The 16,291-nt window shown below is 39.8% G+C and overlaps 1 protein-coding gene across 1 annotated transcript in view; it reads right to left on the bottom strand.

Moving 5' to 3' along the window:
* PKD1L3 (polycystin 1 like 3, transient receptor potential channel interacting) overlaps nucleotides 1-13,801 on the bottom strand; it is a 42,722-nt gene extending 28,921 nt beyond the window's left edge. Inside the window, exons 1-11 of the mRNA XM_057401945.1 lie at nucleotides 13,720-13,801; nucleotides 11,490-11,900; nucleotides 10,771-10,935; nucleotides 7,686-7,871; nucleotides 6,816-6,926; nucleotides 6,248-6,395; nucleotides 4,359-4,588; nucleotides 3,340-3,744; nucleotides 2,159-2,257; nucleotides 1,393-1,442; nucleotides 153-270 (exon numbers count right to left, since the gene is read on the bottom strand). Coding sequence (XP_057257928.1) covers nucleotides 153-270; nucleotides 1,393-1,442; nucleotides 2,159-2,257; nucleotides 3,340-3,744; nucleotides 4,359-4,588; nucleotides 6,248-6,395; nucleotides 6,816-6,926; nucleotides 7,686-7,871; nucleotides 10,771-10,935; nucleotides 11,490-11,900; nucleotides 13,720-13,801 — 2,005 coding nt within the window. The remainder of the gene's footprint in view (nucleotides 1-152; nucleotides 271-1,392; nucleotides 1,443-2,158; nucleotides 2,258-3,339; nucleotides 3,745-4,358; nucleotides 4,589-6,247; nucleotides 6,396-6,815; nucleotides 6,927-7,685; nucleotides 7,872-10,770; nucleotides 10,936-11,489; nucleotides 11,901-13,719) is intronic.
* Between the last annotated feature and the right edge of the window lie 2,490 nt (nucleotides 13,802-16,291).

Below are 16,291 nucleotides of genomic sequence, written 5' to 3'. Positions count from 1 at the left end.
AAGTAGAAGGACATTCATGTACAGTGAGTGGCAAACATTAAGGTCAGAGACTAAACTATCCTCTAGTCAGATTTTCACATGATCTGACATGATAGTGAGCTTGTTACTTATCAAATAGAAGATGATTTGTAAAGTTTAGGAAAAGCACATACCACAGGACCAAAGAAAACTGGAATTACTGTTGTTGTCTGGCCAGCCAAGTGTAACAGTTGTGAAAGGGTTCACATGGCGACTTGGTTTAATATATATTTTGCTTTTTCTTTTGTGATCCTAAATAATAAGTAAATATCAGTTAGAACAGAAGCATGTATAAACACATATCTTACTTCTTTATCATGAGAAAGTCTCCAAGTTTAAACTCCAAATCACTGTATGCAGATCTGCAGTTTAAATGATATCTCCCTGTATGTGGAACGGGAGTAACAGCTATGGGAATAAAAGCAGATGACACAGAGAATTTCTGTGGCAAAATACTCCCAAATGAAAAGTGGCTCAGGAGCCCAGCTCGATTTTCAAAACTAATGCAGGTGTTTAGGAAACAAATTCCTCTCAGTTTTCCACTTCTGGATGAAGACTTTTAACCCCTGGCTAATCACTTGACTTCTAGTACCTCTTCTAGAACATTCCTTTTTTGCCTGAATTGGGTACATTACAGCTATAAAGAAAAGAAGGAGGTGGCTGAATTTGTCTTTCTGTGCAACAAACTGTGATAAACTTAGTTCTGAGTTAGATTTATATCTCTCTGATGCAATATATTATTACAGGCAATCTGTAAAGCATCATGCCATCTTGTGAAGCAGCACGTCTTCTGTAGCAGACAATTGTCTGCTAGTGTTATACTTAAAAACTGGACCTTTATGAGAAAAAAATATTCCATTTAGTAACTTTATTAAAGTTTTGCAGCTGCTAGCAATTGGTGTACCCTTAGTTACTCAGCTTGCCATAAATTGGAAATGTCTTCTTTGCAAAGTAACTTAAACATTCCAACACAGAAGCAGAAAACACTTAGAAACAATATGTTAATATATTAAACTCTGCTTGAAGTATAGCCCCTCTAAGACAGCTTTGCTTTAGTCAAGTAGATAATTAAAGAAATTCATCTAAGCACATTGCAACTTCTAAAACTGAATCATTGCGAAGAGTTCATTTTCTCTAATCTTGTAATTGTTACTTGCAGTCTGCTATGAATTGTAGATTGAATGCCTGTAAACACATTTGTCTCAGAGGCTTTTATTGTAGATTTTATGTTAAACCATATGGGGCACAGAAAATCTAGTTCATAATTGAGCATACTACAGATAGTTCTTTTCATTGTCTTATGCAGCACTTCTACTGATAGGAAAAATTTCTAAGCATTCCAATCTTAAAGAAAGATCTGTAAATAATGCTTACAGTTGTCCTTTGGGTATTTCTTTCAGAGATGCCTTTTTCCTTAACAGAATCTGTTTAATACAAAAAAGAGCCAAATATTTTAGTGGTACCCAGGAGGCTTTCAGACATATTCAGTGAATGTGACTTAAATACACAGGATTTGATGACCTGCAGTCTGAAAGATGTGCTGTAAGAATCAGACTCTAGAACTGCGATAAGCAGCCTAGTTACAATAGGTAAAATTGCAACAACAAGCTAGTCACATACTATAAAAAAGATGATCCTGATTCTTCAAACATAATGGTACAAATCAAAATAAATTCATATGATGGGGTTTCATATACATCCAAAGAAAAAATGAGGGAAAGCACAGGCAAAGTATCAGCGAGGTTAGTACTAAAGTCACCATATTACTGGTATAATCTGCTTTTGCAAACGTAAGGATGAGCCATCTAGAAGCATTTACTGACAGTAATTTATGAGACTGCTGTGATGCAAATATTCCCTGGTTTCAGAGCTATGTCCCAAGCTGTAAATTTCACTAATTATTTCTAGGACAACCAGCAAATGTGCGATGTGTAATATATTCAGGCTGATTATAATTTATGACTACTTCAAAGCCAGAGAATCTGCCTTCATCAGAAAGAAGCCGCCACATATGTTTTCAGCACTGTTACTGGAAGGAAAGCAATTACTAGATGCAAACCATAAACACTCCATGAAATGTTCTGATTGCAGAAAGACATGTATGTGGTCAAACCCAGCACTGTCAGATTAATGCAATTACCTTTTTTATGAGAACTGTTTGCCAGCACATTGATGAACCCAAGATCCACACTCATGTTTGAGAAGGCATTCATGGCCACCACTTTCACTAGGAAAGTACCTAGAGAAGACAAACGGCCAGTTAAGAATAGCAGTGGGACCAGTCCATCATGTTTGGGATATAAAATCCAATTCATGAAGAAAATCCTATTCTTTTCTGTTAATAGCTTTGAGAGTTTTGTGGTGAGTTTCCACTGCTGAAAGACTTTTCGAGGAATGTTATTCCTCTTTATCTCAGCTTTTTAATAACTCAGCTGCCTTTGTCCTAGGACTTGCAATGCTATTCTTTGTCAGCTGCCTATGATATTACCACACAGGAGACTAGGGATGTGCAAATACTGCAGTCCAAATGAGTTTAGGCATCTTGAGAGAGCAGCTGTCTTGTTTGAAAATTTCTGGCTGAAGGGAAGGGATGTTCAGATGGGTATAGGGAGACCCAGTAACACTTTCAATATTGAATAATTTTAAAACATAAAATGAAATGATGATTCACTTTACTGTTCCAGCTTTGGCATGGGATTTTAATAGTTCATTAGAGGAAGAAACTTTCTTATCGTCTGCCACTGAGTTAACTCTTAAGTACAATCTCCTTAATCTCACATTTTAAAGACTCTGATTTCTTAATAATGGAAAGAAAAAATTAGTAAAAAGCTTATTCATACATCCAACAAAACCTAAGTGTTGGAGATTGACACAGTGAAAAGCTCCCCTTTTCTTTACTGAGATCTCCCAGATTATTGTTTGCTGTGGTGTAAAATGCAGAGGTGTGTAGACTCAAAAAGTTACACAGATGGACAAACAGGAGGAAAACGCTTTGTGATTGAGGAAAAGGTCATCATTTGTACTTAAATTAGCTTGTGTCATGAAAAAAGAAACCCTGGTGCACCATGCATTTTTACTGCAAAAATCAGGTGAATCCTTGATTTTGGTCTCCGTGTGGAGACCCATTTGCCAGTTTAGTTTATTTGCTCACAAGTGGGTAAGATTGTGCTGTTCACACTGCTCTGCAGACCAAGTCTGAGCAGTTAGAAAAGCTACCAAATTCATCTGTACTGTAATTCCCTTCCCCAGGATGCTGTTTCGAGAACTCCCCTCCTCAGCTGTGAGTGTCTTGGAAACACAGAAGATGTCAGCATGCTGTACCTTCAGAGTGTATGGGGATGACGTATACCCGAGGTTCCCCGTGAGGGCCATCTTCTTTGTGAGAGTGAGTTTCATTAGATCCAATCACCTCAAACTTCAGCTTATCTGGGGCACCATGAGACACAGAGACATTCACCTCCAAATCCTCCCCCAGCTGCAGAGTGTGAGAAACTAGTGCAGCATGGAGACCAGATACTGGCTCAATCAGGTGAATAGCAATGCACTCAGAGATCACTGATGCGGTTGTGTTGCTGGATGCTCGGATTTCCAGCTGATGTATCCCTGGGCCTAGCAGCTCTTGAGAGGTGCTGTCAAGTGTCAGATTGTGAGGGACAATTCCTTCCTTTGCACTGGATTCAGTGAGCGTCATGTTATCTGACAGTATGATGTAGGTCACTCCATTGCCTGCAAAAAGACAGTTCAGATTTCTCACAGTTTGCATAATAGGCTGTTGGATTGTGCAGTGTTCAGGTATTGTAAAGGAGTTCCAAGAGCACTGCAGCAATGCAGTCACTTTTAATAAAGTCACTTCAAGTGCTTTTGTGCCCTTTTAGACTCCCCATTGAATTCTGTCATGTTTTCTGCTGGGAGTCAAAAGAATTCAAGCACACACTGCTGAATTTTATTTTTTAAGCATACATATGTGGATTCCAGGAATTAAATGTACACCAGAAAATGTGATCAGCTCAGTGTGGAATCCTCATACCCCAAGAGAAGCAATTCTATGGATTCCTATCTTGAAACATGAAAATATTCTTAATTGCTTCATGTGTGTGACTAAAGTTTGCTTTGTCATTTCTGTGTAGAGGGAAAAAAGGTCTTATGGTTGAGGTGGTGTAATAGCCCTGAGAAAGAACCCCTCCAATGGAGCTGAGCATGCAGTTGCAGGAATATAACAATTAGAGGGAAAGCATTAACTAAAAGGAAGCATTGTTCTGCATAATGAAAATCCTGCTTCTATCCCATGGGTGGTGTAATGTTTATCCTGGCATTTACATCATGCAGATAATTACTCTCACCTCCATTGAGTTCAACTTCAATCCACAACAACTCCCCATACAGTGTACGGCAGTGAGAGCTGTTCCCAGTTTCATACTGGCTATAGCACCCAGTAATGCTCAGTTGATCCATCTTATCTTGAACAGTCACCTGCTTCTGTGCCACTACGTGCCATTCACTGGTGGTGCATTCCGCAAAGACACTGAACTCCCCAGGAGATGTGTATCTGTATGTGACATTGCTGACCAGTCTAGAATAGAAAGGGAACAGCTGCTTGTGAAATACTGTCCTGGGAGGCCCTTAGCCTTAAGTGGTAACAGTGGTCACAGTTCCCAAGCTTCTGACTCAGCACTCCCTCTGTAATCCCTCATCTATTTATGTAGAATTTTTAGGGCTGAAGAATGTTGCTTTGTTCCAGCTACAGAGTCATTAAAGTTGTGTACTGGGGTGGTCATTCTCAAAGCATATCTTATAAGGGTAGGTATATTGTGCTGTAAAGTAGGTACATTACAGTTCAGTAACGCGCAACATTAGATCTGGGTTGTGATTTTGGCTCTGAGCACAGACATGTGACTATGTACATTAGGACATGTAACAGTGCTCTTAATTCTCTATTCTTTATTTTACTTGCTATTTATGGTCTCTTAGATAAATCAGTGGAAGCTGCTCAGCACATTGTCAGAGAACTCCCTTGGGTTTTTATTTATGTGCAGCTACTTATACACTTGCCTATGAAGAGGCAGCAAAAACGTCTTTTCACTCCTGGGTCTTGTGCAGCTCCAGTCATGATAGCAATAGCAGATGAATGGTTATGAAGTCTGTGGTAGCTGCTATTATTACTAACAAGCTTAGGGAGATAGTCAGTGGACCTAAGAATGTCCTTCTTGAATGACATACACCATGGAAGGCAAATAAATACTATTCTTGCCACTATTCTCTCTGAACTCTTTATCATCTTATCATGGTACCACCTAGCAAATGCAAAAAAGATCAGGGCATATCATCCTTGATAAAGCATACTTTTCATTATCTGTTTGTTTGAATGAAGAAAAAAGTTTCATTTTAGAGCATGCCAATGACAAGATCAGACCAGAAAAGACAATTTAAGAGCGAGTTTCAGACTGGACACAGAAAACAGATAAGCATGACTGTGAGTGACTTAGTAGGTGAGGTAAAAGATCTTCCCATAAGAACAACAAGCCTCTGCTTACAGCTAGTAAATGTATTTTTTGTAAAGGCTCACTATCAAAGATTTTTTTCAGGTTCTTTGCAGCTACAAGCCCTTGTCTGTGGCTTGACAGAACATTTATTTTACCTGTTTCTAGTATGTTACTTCCTTTTGGTTTTCATTCTACTCTTACCTTTTTAGTTGACTCAACTAGGATGTCATTAGTAGACAAATTAATTTCTAGAGCCATTCTCTGTTATTCCTAGTACCAGGACAAAATTTGACTTTTAAATCCAGCAGAAAAATGTTTGATCATCTAAAGACAAAATTTTTATGCAATTAGAACCAAAAAAAACCCTCCAGAATGCCATTGTATTATTTTAAATATTATGAAAAAAATACCCTTTTAATTTAAGAAATCAATGATTTCTTGTTTCTTTGGCAATTACTCACATGTTTTAGTTGGTTTTTGTCTTAGGATCTGGAATAAATTCTCTAAGTAAGAAAAACGAAATCACTTGTCAAAATAAAAGCAGAAGAAAGATTGTGGTTGGCAGCTTGACATATAATTCTGTGTTAATTTCAAAACAAGTTTCTGTAGAATCCAGATGTCTTGTATGTATGGTCTATTATCAATCTACTTAATTTTTGACATCTTACTTAACAAACTTGGAATGTTCAATAAAATGCAAGCAGCAAAATTTACTGGCTGTTTGATGATACAGGAAGGATATCTCTTACGTTAGAGGGTAGTAAGGATCAATGGTGTGTCCATCTCCTGTGCTAATGATGCAGGAAATGTTGCCAGAGTATGGAGAGAGCAGCCAGGTCAAACTAACTGTGATATCTTCAAAGACAAAGCACGTATCTGTTACAACCAGTTGCAGACCTGTAACACATAAGGCAAAAATTCAATGCCATTGTTTGTCTACATTTCTTACAAAATTAATCCATTTTCATTTTTTGAGAGCAGGCCGTCTTCAAAACAGAGCTGATACTGCTGCTAATTCGAGTGTATTAGTGGTGTGACAAGGAGCTGACTCTTTTCCATACTTACTGATCGATATTCTTCTTTCTGAACATAATTTCATTTAAGTGTGTTTTATGTGACTGAATTTCCTGTCTTTGCACCCTGTCACAACCCCTCAGTTAGGACAGGGAAGCTACATTTTTGTGCCTATTTTTAGTGGTCACTGCTTCTCCAGGTTCTTCCTTGAGGATGGAGCAGTCATTTTTCAGTATCATTGTTCACACTGTTACGGCAAAGAGCAGAACAGGCTTTTGGGGTTGACAGCCCCCTCCCACTTACCTTCCCTGCAGTGGTATTGAATGGACAAATAGCTTCTGGAAGCTGGACAAGGATCTCCAAAGAATGCACCATCTGCTGCCACCTGGCAGGCCTGAAGACCATGACACTGGCCTGGAAAGAAGGACCATTTTATATGGACTACTGGGTTTTGTCTTTGTCAAAACAACTCGGGTGAGAGATGATTACAGAAACAAAAAGGGGCAGGGGAGCAATACCATGGCACTGATTTCTAGACAAGCTCCCAGTATCACTTTGACTTTTGTGTGTTCCTGATTGCCTGGTATTTCTCAGCACCATCCCACTTTATTGGATTTGGAGAGGGTAAAAGAAGTTACATGTTTTGTTTAATTTTGGCTGAAAGCCCAAAGAATCACCATAGGGACAGGCCATAGTCACATTGACAGCAGCCTTGTAGCTGCAGTGTGCTGTGTACTCAGCAGCATCAGATCCCTCCTGCCCTCATGTCTCTGTGGGTGCCAGCATTTTCACCCCTCCTGGTCTGAAGTTAGGTTTGTGTGAATAAATTCTCTTCCATCTCTGTCAAACCTAGGGTCTCCCACTGAGTTCATTGGGGAATTGGTGTGACCACATATTTTCTTCACACAGTGAGCGGAACCAGGTCCACCCTTGTTCTCCATTTGCTCCCCTTCTCCTTCCCTCTATCTTTGCTCCTCACAAAGTTCCTCCTTTCTATCCAGCCTCCTGTGAGAACCTCCTCTATGTCAGAAGTTCTCTGTGATTCCCTTCATTTTAGGAATAATCCACTTTCCCATTCACTAACTCTACTGAAATACAAGATAAAGTATTATATGGACCAGGAACTTTGGCACTCACTCTATGCTTTTGGCAAGCAATACCATAACATACTACCTGCTACTTCATCTTTGACGCCGATCCAACTACAGTCTTCATCTGTATCATATTGGAGAGGAGTCTCTGATACACAGTAGTGGGGGGTCTTCCGTCCATAGAAGCCCTCTATAATTTGAATAACTTCTCCTGACCCACACTGTACAGTGGCATTGTAATTATCACAAGCAATGCTCTGGCCAGATTCTAATAAGAGAAAAAAAAATCAGATTTAACCTTTTCAATTTCTGAAAAATCCTGCTACAATTCTCCTGCAAATGTTTTTTTTTTTGTTTGTTTCCCTGTTTTCCCTTTTCTCCCTTTAAGCTAAACAATTAAGAAAATTATAAAAAGAAAAGAACAGAGAATAAGATTTTTTTTTTAAATCCAGCATAATAGATCTATTTTTTTTTTTACTGCTTTTAATGAAAAAAGACAACATTTTTAATAAAAATATTTAACCAAAAAGTATATCTATTTTTGTGGAAAACATTTATCATTTTTTTACCTGCAGTACCTGCAGTAAGAAAGGTTTAGTTATTCCTTACTTCCAAAAGAGTCTTGTGGCAATTCAGGGAATTGCTCTGGAGAACAGTTTGCATATTAAGTATGGGACGTGATCCCATTTCTGCTACAGAGACATCTTTGTTCCTGTGTGATATTTGACTGACTTCATTCAGCACACCTGCTCGAAAGAGTAAGGTCATATTTCTAAATGCATACACCTCATTCTCTGATTAACCTGGGACAGTTAATTGTCTTTCAGAATTCTTAGTTTCCTGTAGTAATCAGGATACTTATTACCCTGTAGAGGAGGATGCGAAAAGCTGCTCTCATATGAGAGTGTTGAAAAAGAATGTTTTTGTTTCAGCTGTCTCAGGTTTAAACATTGTCCTGCAGTTGCTGTTGTGATCATTCCTCTTAAGAACCTTGATTACCAGTGCGGGATGTGTGCACACTGCAGTAATTGTGTGCTATTGTTATTTAAAGGCTAAATCTAAGCCTGGCTGTAACTATAGCAACATGATCATTTTACAGATTAGAGCTTTCTAAATAAGCTTGAAAAGTAATTTTCTGTTCAATTCTCATACAGACTATCATCTCAAGCATTTTTTTGTTCTTTGCTTTGTGTAGTGTTCTCATAGTATTTGCTGTCTTAACAGCTTTTATATGGAAAAATGCACAGAACAGTCTGTGTTCTTAAGTACAAAACCTAGTTCAATATGTACATTTTTATTACAACAAATTGCTAACCTACGCAGCACCAAATGGAAGAAAAGAAATAGTAAGAAATAATAATAAGGAAAGTTTTTATTTGCATTGAGAAGCACAAATAGTCCTAGGAGAGATGATCAAGGAAAAGATGAAGACAGAACACTGTCTGTTTGGCTGGTTGCACCCATACCTAGCTCAGATGATCAAGTCAATAAGTTATCAGGAATCAGAGAAATTAAATTCAAACAGTGATATCACTTGGAGCTACCTGTACATTTCATTTGATGTTTCAATGTTAATGTGAACCAAGCTGCACAGTAGCTGTGAATGAAGGTGTTAAGGATCGCTATGTCTGCAGAACTTCCATACGTTCAGCACCTAGGGAGACTAATAGATTGTCCCTGTTTCTTTGGAATATTTGATCTAATTCCTTGCATGCAGAGCTGGTGAAAGAGGAGTCTACCCTGTTATTAAATTCTGTAAGTGTATGAATGGCCATGGGCTGTAGATACTGAAAACAAGGCTATAATTGCCTCACTCTGTTCTCAGTTTCCTGGGTAATGGAATGATGGATGTAGTGTAGGACACGGTTGCTCAATAATGCAAATGCTCTTTGAATTTTATGGGCTTGAAGTCAGATCCTATGGTAACAGATGACAGTTTCCTTACAAACAGATAGTTGTCTACCATGGATGTAATGGAAAAACAATTGTAGTCTGTTTTTGCAAGGAAAATAAGCTTCAGGAATTGTGCTGTCTGCCAGTTTCTTCTCCCCCATTATTTTTAATGTTAGTCATCTTCAGCCAAGTTTGACTTACAGATACAAACCTCAAAACACCCCAAAATTTCATAAAAATCAATAGCTAGGTAGAAGAGAAAGAATCACATCAGTGCTTCTAATAGGAGTAGGGATTATAGCCCCTTGTCTATTGAATCCACAATGTGGGATTCAACTGCCAGCACATATAGCTGGAGCTCTGGAGCAGTCACAGAACTGGAGTGGAGGGAACTGAGGGAGTGAGAAGTGTTTGTAGAGGTAGGACATGCTGGGAATATGGAATGACCTAGAAGTGCTGAAGGAGAAGGGGAGGGCGAGGATGTAGAACAGAAAGTCAGGACAGGAAACCAAACATTATTAATTTTGCTGATTGTGGAAAGACTTGTTAATTGTGCCAGAAGCAGTACAGTACTGGACAAGAGCAGCAGCAATTCTAGGGCTTATGGAAACCTGTATTTGCATATGAGATTTGAAGGCTTTTTATATGGAGGAACCTAAGACAGACTATCCTTCCAGTGCTTATTACCTTAGTTCTAGTTACAGTTTAAAACACTTGGCTTATGAGCAAAGTGTGAGGAACACTGATTTTCCTTGTATCTACACGTTGAATGGGATGATGCTGCTGGCATGCCTTTCCAGGTCTGCAGATTTTCTGCCTGAGCACTAAAATGCCACCAGGAAGTACATGTTCCTCTCTGCTTCCTTACCCTGGGAAAGCCCTTAGAATTCACCTGGTGGAAGGCTCTGAGAAGAAACAAGAAAAGCTTGCTCTCAAACTGACTTTAAACTAGCAGGCTTAAGTCCACTGCAGACATGGACTGCTACACATTCAGATTCACCCTCAAACCAGTTTCTACTCTACTAGCCTCTGTTGGAAACCTGGGCCTTAATGGCTAGCTGTCAAGCACCTACATCTCCCGGTTCTTCCTTGCTTTGTGTCAGATCTTACATCAGCACACTGGAAAAAGAGCGGTTATATGGCTTTTTGCCTGTTCACTTTTGATAAGCTTGATTTTAGTTATTGAGCAGCCACTTTCAAAGCAACAAGGCAATTTACGCATAGATGGGAACGCGGCATGTTCACTCCTCAGATCCAGCTGCTGTGTATCTTACCAAACTCGCAAATGAAGTTGAATTCCTGGCTGCAATTTTCAGTCACACCCCACTGATACTTGGCATTCTTCAGTATGTACCCACATGTGGATGAGAAGGGAGATGGCTGATCCTTGTACCAATTACTGTAGCTTATAACTGAAGTGTCCAGCCAAATCATTGACCCTGTGAACAAAGTAAGCATGTCCTGAATGTTCATTTTCCACATTTAATGCGATTACAGAGTCTGTAGCCCTGCTCCTGTTGAAGCAGAGGCAGTTTAGTATGTGTAGGGATCTTCAACTAGATGTTAATCGGATATAATCATTACAGGAGCCACCACCACTTCTCCCTGTGCTCCCAGCCTCAAGATCCCATCATTTCCCTTGAATCAGATCTTGCAGCACTTCCCGATGTGATAAATTGGCTCAGCTTGTTCTTCCCCTAGAGACCTAACACAGCACATTTTTTTCATTAAGTCAGCAAACTGATCTAATTCACCATGTGTTCATACAGCCACAAGACCCAATGGAAAGGCTGACAACATGCAACTGGGAAGTGAAACAGGCAATTAAAAACATCTTAATGTAAATCTGAAGTTACAAAACCAAGAGACAGTGGCTTTTCAGCAGGTGCCTACGGAGGGACTAAGTTTTTGCATTTGTTACCATTGCATTTGTTACCATGCGAAGCAAGCACTCATACATTTTTAAAGCGGACATGATGTCCAAACCACCCACCGTCAGAAGTTTCATTCAGCAAGGAGTCTGAGGTCAGTCCTATCCACCATTCCTGATCCTCGGCAATATGTTTTTGCAAGAACTCTTGGGTTTCCTCATTTTCAATAAAGACCAAGTGCCCTCCTCTTCTCTCACACCAGCTCTGGGCACTTGCGAAGGTACGCTGGAGTCTAACAAACTCATAGCATGAACGGTTGAAAGCTAGCTGGTACTTTGAGCAAGGAATTCCTTCATCAGCAGTTGCTTCCTCCACAGCCAAACATAGAGCAAGAGAAATAAGAACTGAGATCCCAAGCCACATTCTCAGCACAGTGCCTTGCATGGCACTCGTCTCCCTTATCACATCACCTCTCTTTTTGCTGCTGCCTTCAAAAGCTTGAGATGTCACGTCATCAGCGTTTCTCTTTGCTGCTTGGAACAACAGGAGAATACAACATCAAACAGATTGCTTCTAACACATAATGGTGATTGTGTCTGAGGGGACACACAGGTGTTGATGATAAGTCATTGTAATGGCCATTGTGAGGTCTATTGTATAAATGTCTCATTCCATGTGAAGTAAGTTTGAAAAGAAGACATTAATTACAGTATCGCTTTTCTCGTGAGCCGAGAAGATAAAGTTGATATATGCTGCTGTTGGACATATGGGAAAGTGAGATAAAGCTCCTACATCAAAGGCATCATTGTGTGACCATTAAAACTGGGTATCTTTACAACAGCAAAGAAATAAAATAGTAAGAATGAGAGGAGAATGAGCAAAAGGAGAAACACAAGGAATTATGAGATGGGAAAAAGCAGTGGTCCTCTAGATACGTTTAATAGTTTTGGATTGCTTTATTTTCAATAATTATAATTTGAGGTACTTCTTTTGGATGCTAATGCAAAGTCTATAATTATTGTGTCATGTCCTGTCCACCTGTTTACACATGCACAGGTTAATCTCTACTGTCCCAAGTAAGCATTGTTTTGAAGTGGTGTGTCTGTTTAGAATTCCACACCCCAAATGAAATACCTTAAAAGCATTCTGTTAAAAGCTAAGCTGTTAACTATATAGAGCTACAATATTTATACCTGCTGGAAGGTAGAAGCAAAGGCCAGAAGTTAAAACAGTGATTTAGAAAAGATGCTTCAATCATCACAACTACTTGGGAGCCCTATGCGCACATTCCAAAGGCTGCTGATGGACTTTGGGAAGCCGGCCCACCAACACTTAGGAGCTGAAATCCCTAAGTGCTTCTGAACCTCCTTACAAAAGATAACCCATCAGGTTTACAAGGCCATTGGGTGACCAGAAATACAGTCCAAATAAGGGTCTTTAGCTATTGCAAACCTCCTGTGCTTGGCATTAACTCCACTGAATTCGATGCAATTATTATTAATTTATACCACCATAACCTGACACTGAAAGAACATGCACTTATATTTAGACATGGATGAGTGAGCCAGCTACTGAATCACAGACAGGCAGGGAGCAGAGATGTTTGGTTGAATTCCCGCAATGCAGAAATGCCACCTGCACTGCACTGTTGAGCTGAAGGTAATGCACATATTGGACAGCATGCCAGGCAGCTCTAGCTCTAAAGCTTTCTTGCAAATTAAAGTATGTGTACTGCATCCAGTAAGCATTTGAGAGTGTTTTTCAATCCCAAATCCTTTCTGGACTTTCAGTTCACTCATCTTGCTCACAATTAAAGCAGAACTGAGGTCAGGGTTTTCAAGATAAAGTTCGTAAGTGTTTAATGTGTAGGACAGTTGTGGGGAGGAGAGGAAAGGGGGAGAAAATGCACTGTGGTGGAGGGATGTCTCTTCCTAGTGGACTTGAAAATCAAGACTTAATTTAGCTATGGAACCATGGAACCCTTGGAGCGGATCCCCCATTACTTCTGACTGATTAATAGGGAGGGTATATGGCACAGCTGAGATATGAATATTCGGACTGGATTTCCCAGCTCTGGAGAAGCCAATCCATACTCTAATTAGCTGATGGATATGGCCCAGTCAGTGCCCAGACACGCGTCCCCTTCCTGGAAGAGACCATATAACTGTGATTATCAACTGGGGGTTCTGCTGAGGATGTCCACAAATGAGTTCCTTTTGGCCTGCATGCAAAACTTCATTGGCTGCAGTTTGGGAACTCCCAACACAACTGTTTTATATTGAAGCTATTGCAAAAGCCAGGGTAAGGGCAGCTGCTGTTCAGTTTGTTGGTCACTGTATGTTTTCATGATACCTCCTTCAGCCTCCTTGCTTCTTCGTGGGCCATGCTGACTTGCCCGGCTTTGCAGCCGGCCCTCCCATTTTGTCCTTTTCATTATGAGAAACAGCCTGCTTCTGAAAATATAGGTGTGATGAAGGAGACTGTACTCAGTGGTGCAGACTAGGCATCACTATCCACTAGGTGCTGTTGGCTCACATTTGTGATGAATGCATTCTGTAGCATCTTCCAGTTGTCTCTCTGCAACTGGAAATCTGACTGCATAAACATAGTCCTAAAAATGCCGGAGCTGGAGGTGGCACGGGCTATCCTATGTGAATCTGCTCTAAAGCCATTGAAATTAAAGGAAGTCTTGTCTCTGGCTTTCATGGATTTTGAAACAGGCCCTAAAAAAGAACAAATAATGTTTGGAAATGTCTACAAATAAAGCCAAGTTCTCCAAGTGAGTCTACTGTTGGCAGTTTCTACAGCAATGTGATTTTTCTTCCTAATCTATGATTGCTATAAGAAACTCTTCAGCTGCCTGCAGCAGATGGGGAATGGAAGAAAGACAGTTTCCCTCTTTTGCAGTTTGTTGACTTCATGTATTTTAGTGCCAGTAAAGCAGTCAGTTTATTTTGTTTACCACAAGGGAAAGAAAAGCATTTACAGAAGACAAAATGCTGCTTTAAAAGTATCAAAATTAGCAACTGGGGTCCTCAAGAAGAAAGAAAATTCCTGAAAGCCTTTTTCACCGCTAAGTGAAAAATGGCTTGATTACAAATAAACAGTGCTCCTTGAATTTACCATTTTCTAGGAAACATGCCTTTTGCATTCTTCCTCGGCAGAAAGGCACTTTTAAGACACGATTTTCTTATGCCATAAATATGCATGGAAGCTCCACAGTATAATGAGGCAGAGGTGGTGGTGGCGGTGTTTTTTCCCCCTGCTATTTGCCTTTGTTTAGCTTGCTAAATTTAAATAATTTAAATAGTTAAGAAGTTACTTTATTAGTCATCTATATGCAAGAGACAAATTGGTGCACCCTGTTGTATAACCTCATTTTTCATGTGTGGAAAGGCAGTCCTGGACGTGCAAAATCCATGCTCTCTCATTGTCTCGAGTGGCTGGCAATTACACTGAGTTCTCCTCTTGTGGTTGCCCATGGGAGTGTAACTGATTCCTAATTGGCATTTTAAAGCCACTGCAGAAACTTCAGGCACGTGTCAGGCATAATGTCAGCTACAGATTTTGGATACACCAAAACTATTCATCTGCTGTTTTTTGTTTGCCTTTTGCATAGTTCTGAAGAACTGGAGCAGACTCACGTAAGAGAAGCCTGTATGCAAGCATTGTGAGCCTTTTGCATATAGCCAAGACCTGTTAATCCTTGTTCAGTTACAGCTGTCCACCTGAAAGGCTGGGGTAGCAACCACCCTACAGCACGTGTTACGTACCAATGACTTAACCTAAAACATATTACCAGCTAAAATAAGGCTTGAAAAGCAATTGCAAGCTTTAACTAGAAATCAGTGACAAAGCTCTCTCAATATTTTCACACCCTCACTCCAAGCTGCAGTGAAGCTATGAATAACTCCTTTGTTTGTGAGCTCTCTTGGAATAAGTCTTTCATTTTTCTCAGAATTGTTTTAGGGGCCCCTGCAGATCTCTTACAGAGTCCTAACTTGCCCTTAGGAGTAACAACAGATGGTGGCCATCGAGAGAAAGTTTCTTCAGAGAAGCTATGTAAAACATCAAAAAGACAGCAATGAATGATTTATTCCTGTTTTTCAAATAGATCCTTCAAGTTTTATTAATATTTTGTTGTCATTTTGTAAGCTGAAGCTGTTGAGGTGAAAGGATTCTGAAGCATATTTTGTTTATAATGCTGAAAAAGTTAATAGGTGTTAAAACAATTATCATGGCCTACCCTGAGATTCTATAAGGAAACCTTTCAGGGGGTGATGACCACACCTAAAATTGAACCCCTTAAAACCAGCTCAGTTTTGGTAGTGAAATCTCAAAGTATTCATAATAACTTCTATTTTTACATATGTAAATTATATGCCATTTGGAAAGTTTAGCTTTATACGTCTACATTCTAATAGAACAGGCGATGAGCACACACAATGCTTATCTAACATTTATCACTGTGGTAGGCTTGCCTTGACACCTTTGCAAATCAGCCTTTCATGCCTCAAATCAGGCAGCAACCACTGGACTGCAGTCTTTGAGAAATACAAGCCTGAGTTCTTGTTCAGTGTAATCAATAACTCTGTAGCTCAGGGTATACAGCTGAATACAGCTGCAAATAACTCCATGACCCAACAGCTGCTATTAGAACATGGCTCATTCATAAGACCTTTCTATTTTTGAACGTTGGTGTCTAGATCTAAGAAAAATGAATTCCAGAGTTTCACTGGGCTATTGGAGAGCTTGTGCACAGGCTGGGAAGAGAGGCATGGTGTAACCACTGACTCAGGGTTGGTCCTGATCTGTACCCTTGTGCAGATCAGAGCTGCATCATGACAGCCTGAGAACATCCTGTGATTCCAAAGGGCATTGTGGCACAGCAGAATAGCTTGACAACCCTTAACAGCAGCCAGAA

Source organism: Pezoporus wallicus, unplaced genomic scaffold, assembly GCF_028554395.1.
Source record: "Pezoporus wallicus isolate ANWC-B61680 ecotype Strahan unplaced genomic scaffold, APGP_CSIRO_Pwel_v1 contig_7835, whole genome shotgun sequence".
NCBI lineage: Eukaryota > Metazoa > Chordata > Aves > Psittaciformes > Psittacidae > Pezoporus > Pezoporus wallicus.
This window is presented reverse-complemented; position numbering and strand designations above follow the sequence as displayed.